Source organism: Anser anser (genome assembly GCF_964211835.1).
Source record: "Anser anser genome assembly, chromosome: 1".
Classification (NCBI taxonomy): Eukaryota; Metazoa; Chordata; class Aves; order Anseriformes; family Anatidae; genus Anser; species Anser anser.
Window position 1 is genome coordinate 114,185,449 of NC_139720.1, and position 16,922 is coordinate 114,202,370.

The 16,922-nt window shown below is 41.0% G+C and overlaps 1 protein-coding gene across 4 annotated transcripts in view; it reads right to left on the reverse strand.

Moving 5' to 3' along the window:
* The window catches only part of SETD4 (SET domain containing 4), a 25,883-nt gene continuing 8,961 nt past the window's right edge, over positions 1 to 16,922 (reverse strand). For 3 of the 4 annotated variants that reach the window (XM_083819995.1, XM_083819994.1, XM_083819997.1), the window contains 3 exons: positions 5,083 to 16,389; positions 3,817 to 3,941; positions 1 to 380 (listed from right to left, as the gene is read on the reverse strand). In XM_083819995.1, coding sequence (XP_083676121.1) covers positions 16,255 to 16,389 — 135 coding nt within the window. In that variant the 3' untranslated portion in view covers positions 1 to 380; positions 3,817 to 3,941; positions 5,083 to 16,254. Of the gene's footprint in view, positions 381 to 3,816; positions 3,989 to 5,082; positions 16,390 to 16,922 lie in introns of all 4 variants that reach the window. The other variant, XM_083819996.1, reaches the window with a different exon arrangement.

Below are 16,922 nucleotides of genomic sequence, written 5' to 3' on the forward strand. Positions count from 1 at the left end.
GGTGTTGCAGGTGCTTTTATTCCTCCCCAAAACGAGTAGTGAGGGAACCCCATGCAGAGGTCACTGGGGGCAGTGAGCTTCTGCTCTCCATACAGCCAAAATGGCACACAGAGGATCCCGTACTGATTTTGCCCCAGTTCTCATAGAAAGGTAACCAAATAAAAGACACAAAAAGTAGTTCTCAGTGGCACATGGTGGTAGATCTAGAAGTCAGCTTTTCTGATTCCGATTCCTTGTTTAATGGGGCTCCCTATTTTCCTTGTCACAAGCACCCCCGAGTTACATTTCCATAATTATTCATTTGGTTTCTTCTTAAAATAATGCATGGACTACAAACAGGAGAATCTTATTTCAGTGAAGCATCTCACTGGAAAGGCATCCTGGAAAGAGCAGAAAAACACAAAAAAACATCATTCACGTCATTAGTAGAATCACACGAGTCAAAAACTAAAAACAATTGCACATAGCTCTCAGCTCCCTTGAGACCTGATATTTAAATCTCACATACATTTCCGGTAAGTTTTACAAAGGCTTCTTAAAAATATTCTTGTCTGCAGCTAAGTGAGGAAGCATCAAATCCAAGCCATGCACACAGAGAATCTTAAATGAATTAGTCATTACTCTTTACTATTCTAAATTATTTTAAATTAAGAAATAACATTTTGAGTAAGAGACATATTCAGCCAGGGTTGCTAATACAATTTTTTAAAACTTGCATTTAGTTCTCAAAACATCTGAAGGAGAACCATGAGGCAGAAATAAAACACAGTTTTGTTTTTAAGATGGACTTCCAGGATCCTAAAGTACTAAAATGACACTGAAATCCACTAAACAGGTCATATTTCTCTTTTGAACATTATAGAATTTGAAATTATGTGCATTTTTAAAAGGAGGAGGACACTGTTACAGTGCCAGCACTTTCCCCTTATCCTGACTAAATGAAATTTGTAACCCAGAAAGGATTTGCCAAAGAAAAGCTCTTTGAGATTTAAATAATAAAAATGTTGAGCAATTCTTAAGACTTTTCTCAAGTCACAAAGTTGGACGGTTTAAACAGACTCAGGAGACTTGTACATTTCAATAAGCATGGTTGTGTAGATAAAGGGGTAGGCACTGCAAGTTTCCAAAGTGCAACCCTATCACCTGCTAACGTGTGGACTCTGCTCTGCATTTTCTGTCCTTTGGAAACGACTGCAGCCCTGTGCCAATTCATTCTTTTGTTTTAACTTTCTCACTAATTGCAGTACAACAGTATTATTCAGTAGTTCTGGGAAGCTATAGTATCATTTCCCTTCATTCTGCCATGAATAATTCAGTTTGTTAGTTGTAGTTGCCTCTCAATATTTTGCAAAATCAGAAATGAGCTCTCCATCAGTGTGTGCCTTGAGTAATATTCTAGTCCCATGGACACCTCTCAGAAATTATCTGTCATGAACTATCTCTATTGTGAGCTGTATTACTGAAAAAAAAAATCGTGTTCACATTTTTAGCTGCTTTGGATAAGCGTTTAACATACAAATTATCCATTCAGGAAGCAGAAATCAACTCCTGTTTCCACTTTATGGCTTATGGACATATAATGCAACTTTTGTAATTCTGGAAATGGAAGACAATGAGCAGCAAAATATGAATTGGTACTATCAAGTGAGGTGGTAGTCAGAAAAAAACATTTGGCAATTTCTGAATATAAAAACATAGACAGAAATGTCAATTCCATACAAGAACTAAGACCATTTTTCCCAGCATCCAGTCTCTGACAGCAGCCAGTAAAGATGCTCAAGGGAAAAGCATAAAACATGGCATAAGCATGCCGGTCTTGTTTTAGTTTGCACCCAGACCATTGGCTCTGTCCTTGTCTTGTCTCTTTTGGAAACCAAATTCTTTTGGCCTCCAGGACATCTTGAGGCAATAAGCTCAATAAAGCAATTACGCACTACTGTGAAAAAGTTTTCCTTTTTTTTTTCTTTATAAACCCACGAGACACCCCCTACTGCTTGTATGTTGAGAAAGAATAAATAATCTTTCCCTATCTGCCTTCCCCATACTATTCCTGATTTATAGTCTCCTATCATAACCCTTCACTATTCCATTTGTCTGTTTTCCCAGACTTATGAAAATTGGTACATTTAAACTCACTGTATGTAGGGATCATTTCAGTCTCTGCTCTTTGTTTTATATTTTCTAGTTTTGATATATTCAAGAAGTGGTAACTAAAGATGTGGGTGTTATATAATTTAAATTATATTACATTATATTATAGTATACGACATTATACTCTAATATTCCTATCTAAAAGGTGGTATAGTCATGAGTTATAAAGTGGCCAAAAAATCCTCTATTCATTCCTTGTGCTTTCCCAGTAATCTCCAATAGCCTGTTTGCCTTTTTGACTGCTGCCAAGCACTGAACCAGCAGCATTTTCATACACCACAACCTAACAGTCACAAGGTGATGCCAGTGTCCTGAAGGCAGCCAAATCCCCAATTCAAATCTCCCATTGACTTCAAAGTGCCTCAACCAAAGAACAAATGTGCAATGAAGTGAATCTGTTCCTGAGGAGAAGGCCAAAATATGGTCTATGTACCTCTTAGCTCCTATTTGAATGCCTCGTGTTAGACAGTAGGTGGAAGAATGGGCATTTTGCATAGAACTGCACTTAACCCCAAATAGTTTGAACAGCCAACCAGTTCTAGTTGGCATGAATTCAGAAAGAAAGAATCTGGTTCAGGTATTTAATGTTAAAATGTCATAAACCATGCCCACGTGGCAGATACAAAAGCTTGTTGCTTATTTTGACAATAAATGTTTTGGAAGAGTAGAGATCACTCCCTACTTATACTTCTTTTGTTCCTGATGGTTTTCGGCAGACCTGCATGACTCCTGAGTATGGAAATTATACTACAGAACATGGGCATATGTTGTCTGGAAGGGACACTTGGATGAATTAATTCAATTTTGTTATCAATTCAACCTGAATTCAGCTGAGATATATGTGCATTGTGATAGGGAGATGAACATTTGGAAGCAGACCTTAAAATACATTCAAAATCAAACACACTTAATGATAAAAATTACATTTTAGCTATTAAAATATTAAGAATTTTTAAAGCAACATGCATTTGTAGAATTTCTACGGTATAAAACATTAGATACAAACTATTGCAAATGACTTAAATAATAAAAAAACATGATAATGACTGTTTCAAATCAAAGAAGTCGTGACCTTCATTGGAACTTCAATGTGTTTTCAAATATAATAAATGACTAAATGACAGCCCAGGTTACAGGTTTTATTTAAAGTGTTGTTTAAAGAGATATTTGACTGGCACACAGGAAAAGCTACATGGTAAACTCTGATACAGCGCTACATGAAAGCAGCCCACCATTTCTGCAGAATACTTCTGCTGTTGAAAAGTATATTGCTTACTCAGAAACAATCATTCATGTGAAAACCATGACTAATTCTGATGAAACCCCTGTGAGTATTGCATGTACTGTTCTCTTCCTGTGTGCCTTTCAGCCATATCAGTATCTTCCTCAGCATGTGCTCCTACGCAGCCTACGTTTCCAGCACCGAGATTGTGCAGCCCTCATTTCCTTTCCCCATTTCTACAGTCTCTGACCTACCAGGATGTATCTTCCAGCACTGCCAGGTTCGTTTGGCTGGGGCTGTTCATTAGTCATCGTCTCGAGATGGATCTGGACTACCAAATCCAGACCGACTCGAAATTCCCCCAAACCTGCGGGTTTTAGACCCAGAGCCCTCATTTGGATCCACCACCCCCATGCTCTTCTTCTTCTGAAGGATACTCTAACCTCTCTGTGGGCCTCTCCTGCTGGGTCTGGTATCACGCCCTGTCCTTCTGGCCAAAAGGTTTGACACGCATGTTATGTGAAAGCCCGTGGTCATCTCTAAGGCACAGCCCCGAGTCCTTGGCTCCCTGTGTCAACAGAAGAGAGAAAAATGGTTCTTCGTGCATTTATTGTTCTGTTGATTGGTGATAAAAATAAAGCAAAACATTCCTGAATACTCTCACACAAGATTTACAAGAAGACAACAGTAACTGCCTGCGGATAATAATTAAATAAGGCCCACAAAACTTTGGGGGATAGAAGACTGTCACAGCTTGTCTTTAATTTTGCTCATGCTCTTGCATAGTTTTGTTGTATAATAGCGCTATTGAATTCGGAATCTCCGATGTACCATTAATTTGGAAACTGTGAAAAAGTAACAATCAGAGCTGCAGCAGATGTGGCTGAATAGCTCAAGTCACAGGCTGCAGAAAAAGGTGTTACGTACTGAACTCTGCCTAGCACAAATGTGAGCACAACCCTACAGACAGGAGAGAATGAGCTCTCACTGCAGATGAGTGAGAGAGAGAGAAAAAAACAAGTACTATGCTGCATTACAATCAGTTTATTCCACAGGCAGCAAAATTAACAAAACTCCATTTCTTTCGGGTTTGCAGCCATCATCCCCAGTGGCCCCTTCCACCAGCAGCACAGGATAAGCCACACAGTTGGGGTCGAACAGCTCACAGCCCTTCGTGGAGGGAAAATAATTTCATTCCATTTTGGTACCAAGTAAATACAGCGTTGTTTGTAAATAAGCCATCCTTTTCCCTCCCGTGGGATTGCACTATGATTTTAAAGGTGTGCTGTCATTTAAAAGTAAATTGTATGTACATGTGTTTGCGTATACATTGTGTGCACACAGCCGTGTCACTATGAGCACTGTTTCCCAGAGTATCATCCATACGAATGACAGCACTTTGCGTCACTGTAGCAAACCAAGCCCCATTATCACAGTTTTCTTGCAGATAACAAGCATTTTAGTATTTCAGCCGTATAACTGAGGTAAAGCTGCAGAGCACCTCAGAGTTGCCCACAACCTTCCCTTACTACAGTGCTTAAAGCCTCAGTTTGTGGAATCAGGCTTCTAGCTTTCATGGAGCAATCTTTTTTTTTTTTCTTCTAAATCTGATTATTGTAAATAAAATTTAAATTTAGTACAGCTGGAACCCAGAAGACAAGTAAAACAATACCAAAAATCAGCACGGTTTTCTCTTCATATAATCGTACCTTATGATGAGAGGCAGATGCGAGGCCCTTAGGTGACAATAAAGATGGTCTCTGAGGAAGTTTTCAGCAATCTTGCCATTGCTGGGAAGACCTTGAACTGGCTCCAAGTTTCTCTGGTCCAGCAGCCAGCAGGAGATGGCAGAAGAGCAGAGCCTTGCCTGACACCAGACCTAGATGGCAGAGGCCAGCCCGGAGGTAGGTGCTCTGTCGTGGGAATAAGGGAGTGTGGTGTATGTATGTCACCACGGTGCCACCAAGGCATTCCTGTGCTCTGTGCAGCAATGCCAAGGGAGCTCACGTATCACTTTGGGGTTCACACATGCTTGGGAATTGCCAGGCCAGAGTATTCGGGACTTCTCCAGATGCAAGGTTTGCAGCCGGTAACGACACCATGTTCACCTCCGAGATAAAGGGACATTTTGCATGGCCGGCCTGTGCTACCAGGCTGTTAGCAGGCTGCAGAATTAATCATCACCAACACTGGAGGTAGAAGAACCCCACAACAGAAATTTTGTCATATCAAAAAAAAAAAAAATTTAAGTTAAAGTGATCGCAAGGTGTGAATTGGCTTTACCACATGCTTTATATGGCATTAGGTTTTAAAATGCTGAGGAGAAAGCAGTGGCATTTTAAGCAGTGTTCAAGGCTGTCGAGCTCTCAGAGTTAATACTCGCCCACTGTTGTGTTCTCCACTCTCTTGTGTTGGGATTTACTTTGCACTAGGAAAACCCAGCTATGTGGACTTGAACCACAGTGTTAATGTAACATGCCATCTATCCCTTGTCTTGATGACCAAAAACTGCAGGGGCAGAGGTGACTAGAGCAATAATACGTTTGTCCAATTGCATTAGGGAAAGGTGATTTATTGCATGGCAATCTTTGAGGGAGACATTATTTAGAAAGAATACATCAGGAGAAATGCATGTCTAAATACAGATGCAGATGAAATGCAATAGCCACAGTTATCATTGAGAGGATCTGAATCTTGCCAACAAGCAAAACCACAATAAATGGCTAATAAAAACGAATCTCTGTAAAGCATTAAAAAAATGTACATTACCATTATGTTGTGGTTAATTCTCAGACAATACTGCAAAATAACAGTGAAGTGCTACTTCCTGTCATTTAAAGGAAAAGAAACCCAAACACCAAGAATTCTTCAGGCTAAGGAATGCAGACATACATCATGTCTGTGAGAATCATAAAAAGATCAAATGTAATATTTTCTTTCAGAGCAGACAACTGCTTTGAGATTTTCCATTCAGACAGCCTTGAAAACCGCCTCCAGCGTTTGCCAATTACTACTGACAAATACCATTTGGTAGTGAGTGATGTTTTAAGTGAAATAAAACAGTGAAGAAAACTGAACATGATGAAAGGATTTTTTTTCTCCCTCTGAAGTGACTGTAAGTTATATATTCACAAGGTAGGGTTTACGCTTCCTGCCAGTGACAAATTCCATGTGATGTTGAGCGCGGAGGTGAAGTTTGTTTGACAGTAATAGGAAAGGAAGACAAAACTCGTTTTCATGTTCTTTTAAGCAGTCAGATATATTTTAGCTATAAACAAAGGAAGAGTTGCTAATACCCCTGTTCCACATCATTCTTCATAATATAAGTGCACTAATGGAGAGAATGATTCTCTAATATTAAAGTGGTCGGAGTGCAAAGAGGATGTACAGTGGATCTTTCTGTCAGGGGCACTTGATTTACATATAAACTGCAACCTGCAACCAGCAACAACTAGCATATACCATATTTTTAAAATATTTATTGGTCACAGAGAGCTTTGAGACGAGGAAAAATAGCTCAAACTATATGACCGGATGAGGTGTTTAAAGGATGATTTAAATAACTGACTGTTAGGACTCTTTTGACTTTTTCTCCTTTTAAAAGCAGAATAGTCCGTTTAGCCCTACATTTACTTCCTAAGATTGTCATGAACATTTGTCTCAGGGCCTTGTATCATGATATCTGCTCTCCTCACAATCTTTAACTCTACAGCCCCATCAGAGGCAGGCAAGTGTTTATCAGGAAGGCAGCTGGCACCAAGACCCCAAAACCCAGACTCACAGATGTATCCCAACCCTGATCTCTGCCTGGCCTGGGCTCACACAGCATCACAACAGCATTGCCTGTCGGCCCTAGGACACCAAGTTACCAGAATTTTGTCTCTTCCTCCCAAGGGGAGTAGCATCTTTTTCTAACTTGTACAGTGCTGCATAGCTGCAGCAGCTGTTTTCTGAATTATCCAAGTAACGCTCACATTTTCCCCCCTACTTGACATTCAACAGTTGCATCTTGTTATTGACTTAGATTCAGATCTTACATTCATCTTGAAGCAGTGGGGAAAACGGGGAAAAATCCAGAGAATGTGGGTATATAAAGAGCATTTTTCATGCTGTTTCATTTTGCAATGGTCTGGGCTTTCTTTGTTTCACAGTTCACTGCACATTTTCTTTAGCGAAAACATTTTATTTTGAAATTAGGAATGCTCAACCCATAGTTTTTCCAGTGCTGCTTCTCTTCTTTTGAATGGAGGGGTGTTTGTCCTCATCAGGTGATTCTCCCAAGGATTTTGAAAAACTTAAATAAAAATGGCCAATGTTGTGATAAACAACATGAACGAATAAATGAATACATGATAAACAACATGAATAAATATATTTCAATACATGAAATGGCCAATAAAAATGGTCAATGTTGTGATAAGAGTTTCTACCAACTTTTGATGCTACAGTTGAACATTTCAGCTCTTTGATTATTCTCCTTGATTATTGATATCCCTGATTATTCTCAGGGAGGCATAAACCAGAGACTCACTTGCCAGCAAGTCCCACAAGCATGAACGTGGCGGTGGATTTATTGTGCACACGCTGCCCAGGTGGCCAGAGCATGTACAGGTGATGTGTATCAGGCTGTGCACAGGTGCAGATCTATTGCCTGGCATGTGTACATGAAGACCAGCATGTGCAGGTCTCGTTGGACATAAAAAGCCTCTACTATGCTGCTTGACTGCATACATGTGGCTGGTCAGGCACATATGTCAGTCACTGCCGCACCAAAGGAGCTCTCTGGCTTCTGGAAATCCTAGAGTAAGAAGCAAAAATCTGCTTTTTTTACCTGAACAACACTCCTTTGGAGCAAAACTCAGACACATGGCAGCCTACCCTCAGCGCTTCAGCTGTGTCAGGCGCTGTTCCTCTGTGGCTTTGTCTCTGTGCTGTTACTGGGGGAGATTAAGAGCCGCCTCAAGAGCAGGTAGATAGAAGCAGTGCAAACCTAGCGACTGAGACTCCCGCCCATGCTGGGGGATGTTAGTCCCACCACAACTCAAGCATAACATGCGTCAGGACAGCCAAGGCACCTCTTACCCAGTCCAGCCACATTGCACAAAGGGGAATTGGAGCTCACCTATACCCACGCATTCAGGCCTCCCCAAGTACAAGAGCTCTGCCTACGTCTGGGTGCTTCCAGTGCAAATTGTGAGTTGACTAAGGGGTCATGCTCTCTGATCCTCCCACCAGGCTGTAAAAACTCCCCTGTAACTGCAACACATTGTGTTCTTTTCTTGACAAGAATGAAAATTAAGCTTCAACTCACATAAACCAATTGATTTCAGTCAGCAAGATTTGGACCACAACTATGCCTAATGAAGCCCTGAGGCCAAATATCAAAGGCGAGATGTAACTCCGTTCAAGCCAGGGGAATTAAACTGACATGGTATGAAATGATTTTATTTATTTATTTATTTATTTTTTACCAGAAGCAGCCAGGGAGAGAGACAATATTAAGTCTCCTGAGATTTAGATAAGTCTGATCTGTGGCTCATGACTTGTGCCAAGTGTAGGTGGTTTTCTAGCTGTATCTAGAAAGTGAATGGCCATTCCCACAGGCAGGGACCTCTTCAGAGAAGTACAATCACCTCCCATTGCAAATGTCTCCAATATTGACTTCAAAACATGTTATGTGAAATTTTCTGTTTTTCTGTAGAGATTTTAGCCTGGATTCACAAGAAAGAAAATCTCTGTATATCTGACCATCCTAGTCTCTCCTTCCTCTCTCCTGTGTTTCCTGAACACATTAGCCAGCTTCTACCAAATGTGACGTAAATGTAGCAGTCTCAAAGTAGCAGTCACAACCATGCTGCCTCTGTGAGTTCTGCTGGCTGTGTGTTCAAAGTCCAGCTCTTTGACCATCCATACTGCCATAGCCTTGGAGCATGCTCTTGGATCATGAGAGCACCCCATTGGAAATGCCGAAGGAAACTTGCCAGAGGGGATTGCATTTCTTTCTGTTTCTTCCAACACACATTCCCTATCTCACCAGACAGCTCCACACCCAAGAGTGTTCCAGCCAGAGCAGCTCATGTCCTCCAACTCGTATCCCATACAGCAAGGCAACCCCACCAGTGAAGGACAGTGGGATGCATTGCATACGTCTCCGTGACAGACAGGCTGCCTTTACTGCCATACCAGAAGCAGCATGCCTGACAAGAGGGATTTCCCACCTGGCTACATGGAGGGATCCATCCCCATCTCCATGTGCATAGCAGCATGGAGCAGAGACGTCCCAGTGGACCAACACAACCAAAGGCCTCCCTCTGTCATTGTGGCTCTGGCCCAAACAGGGTGCCTGCCCTTCAGCCTATGGCCCCTGCTCTACCACCACAGAAAGAACTCCAAGCCAGGGCACCAGTGCTGTCCAGTTATCTCATGAACTTACAGGCAAATAGGAGCATGTGCCCTTCGTAAGGGTGCCAAACATCCCCTGTCCAGTAGGACCTCACTGTTCCTCCTGTCCTAGCCCACCCTTCCCCTTCCACCTCCAGAGCCCAGCCCACACTGTGCTTCTAGCAGCCCTTTAGGAGTTTCCCAGGACTCACACAGTGCTTTCCCACTCCTGAGCCAGTGGCTGGCTAACCCGGCATCTAAGCACTCCTCAGAAACCATTCAGAGCAGTGTGAGTCCTCTTGGGATGGCACAGTCCCTTCTGATCTCTCGCCAACATCCTCTGCAGGCCAGCCCACCCACACCCAAGCATCTTTGTCCATGCAAAGCTCATGTCATGGGAAGGGTACACAAAGTCACTAGCACTTTCTTGCTGCAAAGAGGCCTGGCTTCTTAAGGACAGAGATACAGGCTCTGGAAGCTGGCCCAGGCAGGGTGGTACAGACAGGCATGGCACCAGCCCCATGCTGAGAATGTCCCTCTGTCCTCTTCATAGTCATCATTGCCTGCCAAAGGTCAAAGGAGCCAAACCGTCACTGCCAGTTCCTTCCAGAGCAGCCCCAGCAGGAGGGAGCTACCGAAATAGCACATCCAGTGCCCGTTGGATGTATCTGCAAGGGATACGGCGCTCTTCTACCAATTCCTCCAGCCCAGCTCCAGCATCCTCGTGGAGAGGTAAAGCACTGGAAACATAGCTGGCCCTGCCAGACTTGGGATAAGTACAGGTTTATGTAAAGAGGAAAAATAATCTTACATTAATAGTGCACTGCAAATACCTGCCTCCTGCCGCACACATGGTGGTGCTAAAGTCCAACCCACTCCAGTGCTCTCATGGTTGGCATGTTGCAGTATGGTGCAGCACTGGAGGCAGGGGAAAAGAGCTAAGGAACAGGAGAGGGGGGTTCAGAAGAATACAGTAGCTTTGCAAGCAGCATTTCTTTCCAGTCCTCTTTTTATCTATGGGCAACTGGGACAATCCAAAGGGGCTCTAAGGACACGCAGTGTAGACACACACTGACTGTTTCAGGAGTCCCAGGGAAAACAAGTGTGCATCAAAAGTAATGAGCAGTCATGAAAATGGGCACGGAACAAATCTCCAGGAAATGAAAGGGACAAACATCATCTTATTGCTATTAGACACTAGAGAACAGACATGAGGTAGAGCCCACAGAACCACTCTGCACAGAGGAAATGTTTCAGAGTTCAACCAGCCACATCAAAAGACATTACTGAAAGAGACCTGTGCAAAAGATGAATCCAGCACCTAAACTCTAAAGAAAAAGACACGTGAGCAAACTTTGCAATCCCACTAGCTAAACTAGCTAATCCCACTAGGTTAAAAAAATAAAAATGGTTTGACACATTAGTTCCATCTAGGGTGACAGTTTCAGGGAAGAGCAACATGATTTAACTTGAGAAAGGAGCAACTTCTAAAAAGTTAAAATGCAATCAAACTGAAGGAAAATAAAAGACTATAAAGCTTCGAGTTTCGCTTGAACGCAGCAGAAAGAAAACCACATTTTTAACTATTTATCTAATACCAACCACAATGTATTCATAGAAAACTATGCAGCCTGCTATTTAAAACATAATACTGTAAATAGGATTACAATTGTATGTAGATATACTGTAATTTCTTATTTCTCTGTAGTACAGTTGCATCATCTAGTGGACAACACAGAGATTGCAGTAGTTTTACACAATTTAGATTGAGGTTCATTAAATATTATTGCTTTTCCACTTAATATAGCTCATTGCAGTGCTTTCTAAGCCTTAATTCTGGAATTATAAATATTCTCTAAAACACTCGGAAGTGAATCTTAGAAATATATTTTTTGTTTCTACTCCAATCTTCAACAGATTTATGCCACCTAAGTTTTTTTACAGATAGGATTAAAAATGAGTTCTTTTAGTTGAGTTCAGTCACTGAGCTTTTGCACTGAAATGAGACAAAATCATGAATTTCACATGGTTCAAAATCAATTGCTGGCTCAAACTCACAAAGAAAATAAGACAATATATGTAAATCTTTTAACATCTATACTTCATATTTAATACGTAATGAAACTCATAAAGTTTTGTTGGGACAATTTCATCCAATCTTAGTGTTCACATTTGTAGTCACTGATACACTGAGTGCAAACAACCACTTCAAATTATACCAAAGTGTGGCATTTGTTCAGGGGCATTCTTTACCTTCTAGGTAGGCACAGGCTACATACCCTGGGAGACATCACTTCTAAAAGCTCTTTCTTTGGGAATGTCATCTTTGAAATGTTTTCACAGTATACCTAAAAGCTTTAATTATCAGGATATGAGAGTTGATACTCCCTTATCTTGTCCTGAATAGACAGGTCTAAAAGCACTTAGCAATGATGGATGAGCTCCACACATTACAGCTGAAGAAAACTGTAAACTAGAAGCCACTCTCTGTAGAAGATCAAAGAAAAATCCATGCCATATTTACATAAATTGACACAGGAAAGATACTATCATGAGGTTTCATGTTTATCATTTTTCAGTGACTTCAGACTGCACTAGATCAACTCCCCCTGCCCCTCAAGACAAAAAAAAAAAAAAAAGGTATGCTATTTCTGCGTCACACTCTTATCACAGAAAATAAAACTTCTCTCATTACACCTACCCAAACCCAGTGTCTTCACTGCAGTCGCAGAATGCAGTCCTATTTTAGCTCTCTTTGAGTAATACTGCACAAGCTGGAAGAGAATCTAGCTCACTGCCATGGTCTATACTAGGTTTGTATTGCCAATGGTAAAAAGCTGGGGTTTATTCCTACTACTGCTGAGGTTTGCAGATATGATCGAAAAGGAAATTTATACCAAGAGGGAAATACAACACATCTTTCCACACTGGGATCACAGCTAAAATCCTTTTTAAACTAACAGATAGCCAGAGCCAAACGTTAACAGCAAGTCACTAAAGCTACATGATTAAGATGTTTGAAGCTCAAAGGGGCTCTAGGTAGAGGCCAACAGTAAGCATCTTCACTCTTTGAAAACTCGATTTAGTGTTCTCTCAGACAGCTGGAAAGCACTCCCAGCACAGTTACCTCCTCCAGCACCCTAACTCTTAGACCAGCTTAGGATGCTCCATTTGGCACATAGTTTTAGGTTTGATTAAAAAAAAAAAAAAGCTTTTGCTGATTGTGCATGTATGTGTATTTATATATATACACACATATGTGTACATACATATACATGCTGATTTGTTACCTATGCTCTGCCAGTTATAAATGCACTGCTGTTGATGTGTTACAAAAGCACTAGTTCCAATTCCGTAACTTCTTCGAGCAGGATTTCGTCTTTGACATTAAACACGCATGGCTCTATTCAGAACACTTGCTACAGTGCTTAGGGTAAAGCTAGGGGCTTACTGCTGTGTTTACATCCAAGAGACAGACAAGCGATTCAGGCTGCCTGCTGTCCTGCTCTGCCAGAACCCCTTCCTACAGTCCCTCAGGGAGTGCAGGAGTTACAGAGGTAGAACCCATATTCAGACCAGGTGGTATAAATGTGTGGCCTATCCTGCAATACTGAAGCAAATGAAATTCTGTCAAACTAGTATCCATTTTGCAAAGCAAGAAAGAAAAAAAAAAGGCAAACAAACAAATAAAACCACTATTCAGTCTTCCACGCAGAGAACTGGATAACTGGATGCTCAGCTGGGTTAAGTTAGCAGGGCCCTACTGACTACCATGGGACTATATAGCTTCACCATAGCTAGAAAACACATCTTTTCTTAGAGAACGAAAAAGATCTTACTAAAAGAACCTAAGAAGACAACCGGTTCAATGGTAAACATAAAAACTGCAGGACATGTTCAAAGCAAGCGTCCATCTGGCCCAGGACTCTTTCCCCAATGTCTACCAACACCTTAAAAGAGTAAGCACAAGTCAAGAGTATATAATACTTACCGCCAATACCCTCCAATACCAATACTCCCCTCGAATATTTTGAAATCAGAGAACTGCCTAAGACTGAAGAGGTTTTTCTGGCTGGTAACTGCCAGCAGGTCTGTCTTCCACATACGTGCACTCTGAACCCATGTAATCTGTCACCACATCCTGATCGGTTTGAACCTGACTTCTTCAAACTTCCTTTGAAAGCCCTTACTTATTTCACTTGAATGCTCAGTCACTAACCCCCCTTTTCATGTCATTCATGACTTCTGTAAACATTTTTGCAGACCTAATCCAAGTGAACTGGCAGGAGCCCCAGGTTCGGGTTCTCAGCTCTGCACTCTCTGCTGTAGCCAGGTTCAGCGGTACAGAAGGAGCCTTATGCAAGCTGATGAAGATTGCCCTTGGTGGGATTAGAAGTGATTGCATACCCAAATCCAGTCATCTCCTTCTTTAAAGTACTTCAGTATGGGGCCAACCAAAGTATAGAACGAGGTGCCTTGTGACTTGCAAGGGTTAAAAAACCACAGTTTAAGCAAATGAAATGAATTTTGTCTGAAGGACACAGTATATACACTTCACGGTCCTGGAGGCACTCCAGTTCTTCTCCCAACACATTCACCTTGCCCTCTGTTGGAAAATGTAAAGTAACCACACTGTCAGCATCTCCACATGAATGATCCAGAAAGCCTGAGAGTACAAGAATCTCAGGGCAGTCAGGTGAACTACATAGAAAATAGCTTATTTTTCTAAACCTAGGAAGAGATTACAAGGATGGCACCTCAAAACCAAGAACTTTTGTCTTCAGTGTCATGGAAACTGAGTAACAGCAGTTACTTTCTAGTTCTCCCAGTCTTTTGAACCTCAGCTGACATACCTCTCTAGTTAAGGAAAGATCCTTCTCAGAGCTCCAGCGTTTGCTAAATCATAAAGGATAGGGAAAAAAAAATAAGGGAGATATGTTGAAGAGTCTTAACTCGCCTCAAAGCAATGGGACCAGATGGCTTGGGAACAGATGTCATCAACAAGATCAGAACATTAGTGAGATGCAGGAATTTTTGGAGATGCCAGATTGTTTTGCTCAGAAACATATCACACGTTCACATAGTCTTATGCAGATTCTGGATAACCACACTTTAGGAACAGCAGTTCACATGGGTGAGGTATCAAAGTATTTCCTGCCCCAAATACATTAAGGCAGGAAAAAAAAAGGCAGAGAAAAATCTTGGAATGCTCATATCCAAAGATGTTTATACATTAACATTCTTGTTCACAAGGTACCACAGAAAATCAGAAAGTGCATGTGAGCTTTCATATTTCTTAGAAGTTTTCACTTGCTGCATTTTTTTCTTTAAATAATATTAGCCAAAATATTGCTGTATACAATTTCATTTATTAAAAAATATAGAGAGAATAGTTTTGTAGAAAATCAATATATTTAAAAAATAAACACTTTAAAAACACAATTCTTAACAAAAATCTAAAAATATTAATGAAAATTCTACAAAACGTGATTCCCCATACAATGGGAAATAATCACAACACAAGCACAATTATGAAGCTTATAAAGCTCAAACAAGAGTCCTGCTCAGAAATGCCCTCAAGGAAACCTCTCTTCTGAACTATATAGGGAGCTTGACCTCCCTATTTAGGTAGAACTCATACTGAAAGGCAGCTCACAAGACTATCCTCTTAAAGACAGGATGAAAATATTCCTCACTGTGATCACAAGAACTGAACAGAAACAGAATGAATTGCCTGGGTGCTCTTCCAAATAAGAAACAGTTTAAAAATGATGCATCCTTTCAGTACTCATTCCTAGCAGGAGGAGTTAGAACACAAACTAGTGAGTCTGGAAGAAGCTCTGATGGTAAAGGAGGGAAATTCGTATTTCCCTAAGTTCCAGAAACATGAGCTGAAACTGTGAGGGAAATGATTTGGGGTCAGTCACAAAGATGCTGATGGTGATCTGTGCTCTGGTCCACATTTATTGCTCCAGCAATGAATTGACACTACGTGAACTACTAATTTTTAGGCATATGTACAGACCTCAGGGCAAAAAGTAAATAATTAGTACAGGGCAAATAAAAGTAGCTCTGTCCTTTCCCTCTCTGTCAATTGCTAGGACTCTAATACATGCTAAGGAATGTCTACTTGACCCAACAATCCATGCCTTAGCCCCACAGACAGCTGTAAAGTCTAGAACTGCTGGAGCCCACAATCCCAAAGCTGCTCAAATTACCTGAGGCTGTTTTGCTCATAACAACCATGATTTGGATGCCACGTGATGAAAGCTGCCTGTGCTCCTCCCTACCCTTTGGGCTATCCTTTTGTATTACTGAAGAAGGTCAGCAAAGAACAAAATAAGCTTCTAGTGCCCATGTGATCCTATAAAGAAAACTAGGCATTTTCTGATGAATTTTTACATTCTTCTTTGCTGCTCAGGTCCATTAAAACAGCTGAGCAAGGCACACCCATAGCAAATGAGATGCAATCAACCACAGCTATCACAGCTCCTCATGGGTCAAGTTGTTGTCACGTTCAAGTTGCAAAGAATCTCTGCTGATTTTTGTAGTATCTTCAGATCTTCCAAGCGTAGTGCTTCTACCAAAGACAGGTGTTTTTTGAGGTTCTCTTTATCCCTTTTCAACTGGGAAATCTGGAGTTTATACAAACAGGATGAAATTACTCAAAATTCACATTATTTCACATAGGATATGAACACAGAATTTGTGGAAAGCTCATCTGCAGCATTATTTTAAAACACAGTAAAAGTTTTGTTTTGTTTTAAAAAGAAAAAAAAAGGAAACAATCACCATACAGATAGGAAGCAGAACAAAACCAGGGAGAGGATGGGAAGGTAAATGTTTATCTGATATTCATTTCCTAAGTCCATACTGTCCTCAAGATGTAGCTCAAGACCAGATTCACCTCATACTCTGTGCATGCATTTCCTTTGCAAAAGTGTGGTTTTCAAAACCCTCTGCCATTATAGCTATCCAACTTTATATTACATACACGTTGTTTGCCAAAATTCAGAAAGGAAGCAGAGATTGTTTTTTTAAGAGCATAATAGTAACTTGGTCTTGAAGACCTCCCTCACAAATGACTGGCTGACAAGGGTATTTAGCTTGGCTTGGCTGGCTTTAATGAACATACTTTCTGCAGCAAATGTACTCACAGCAGGTCTGT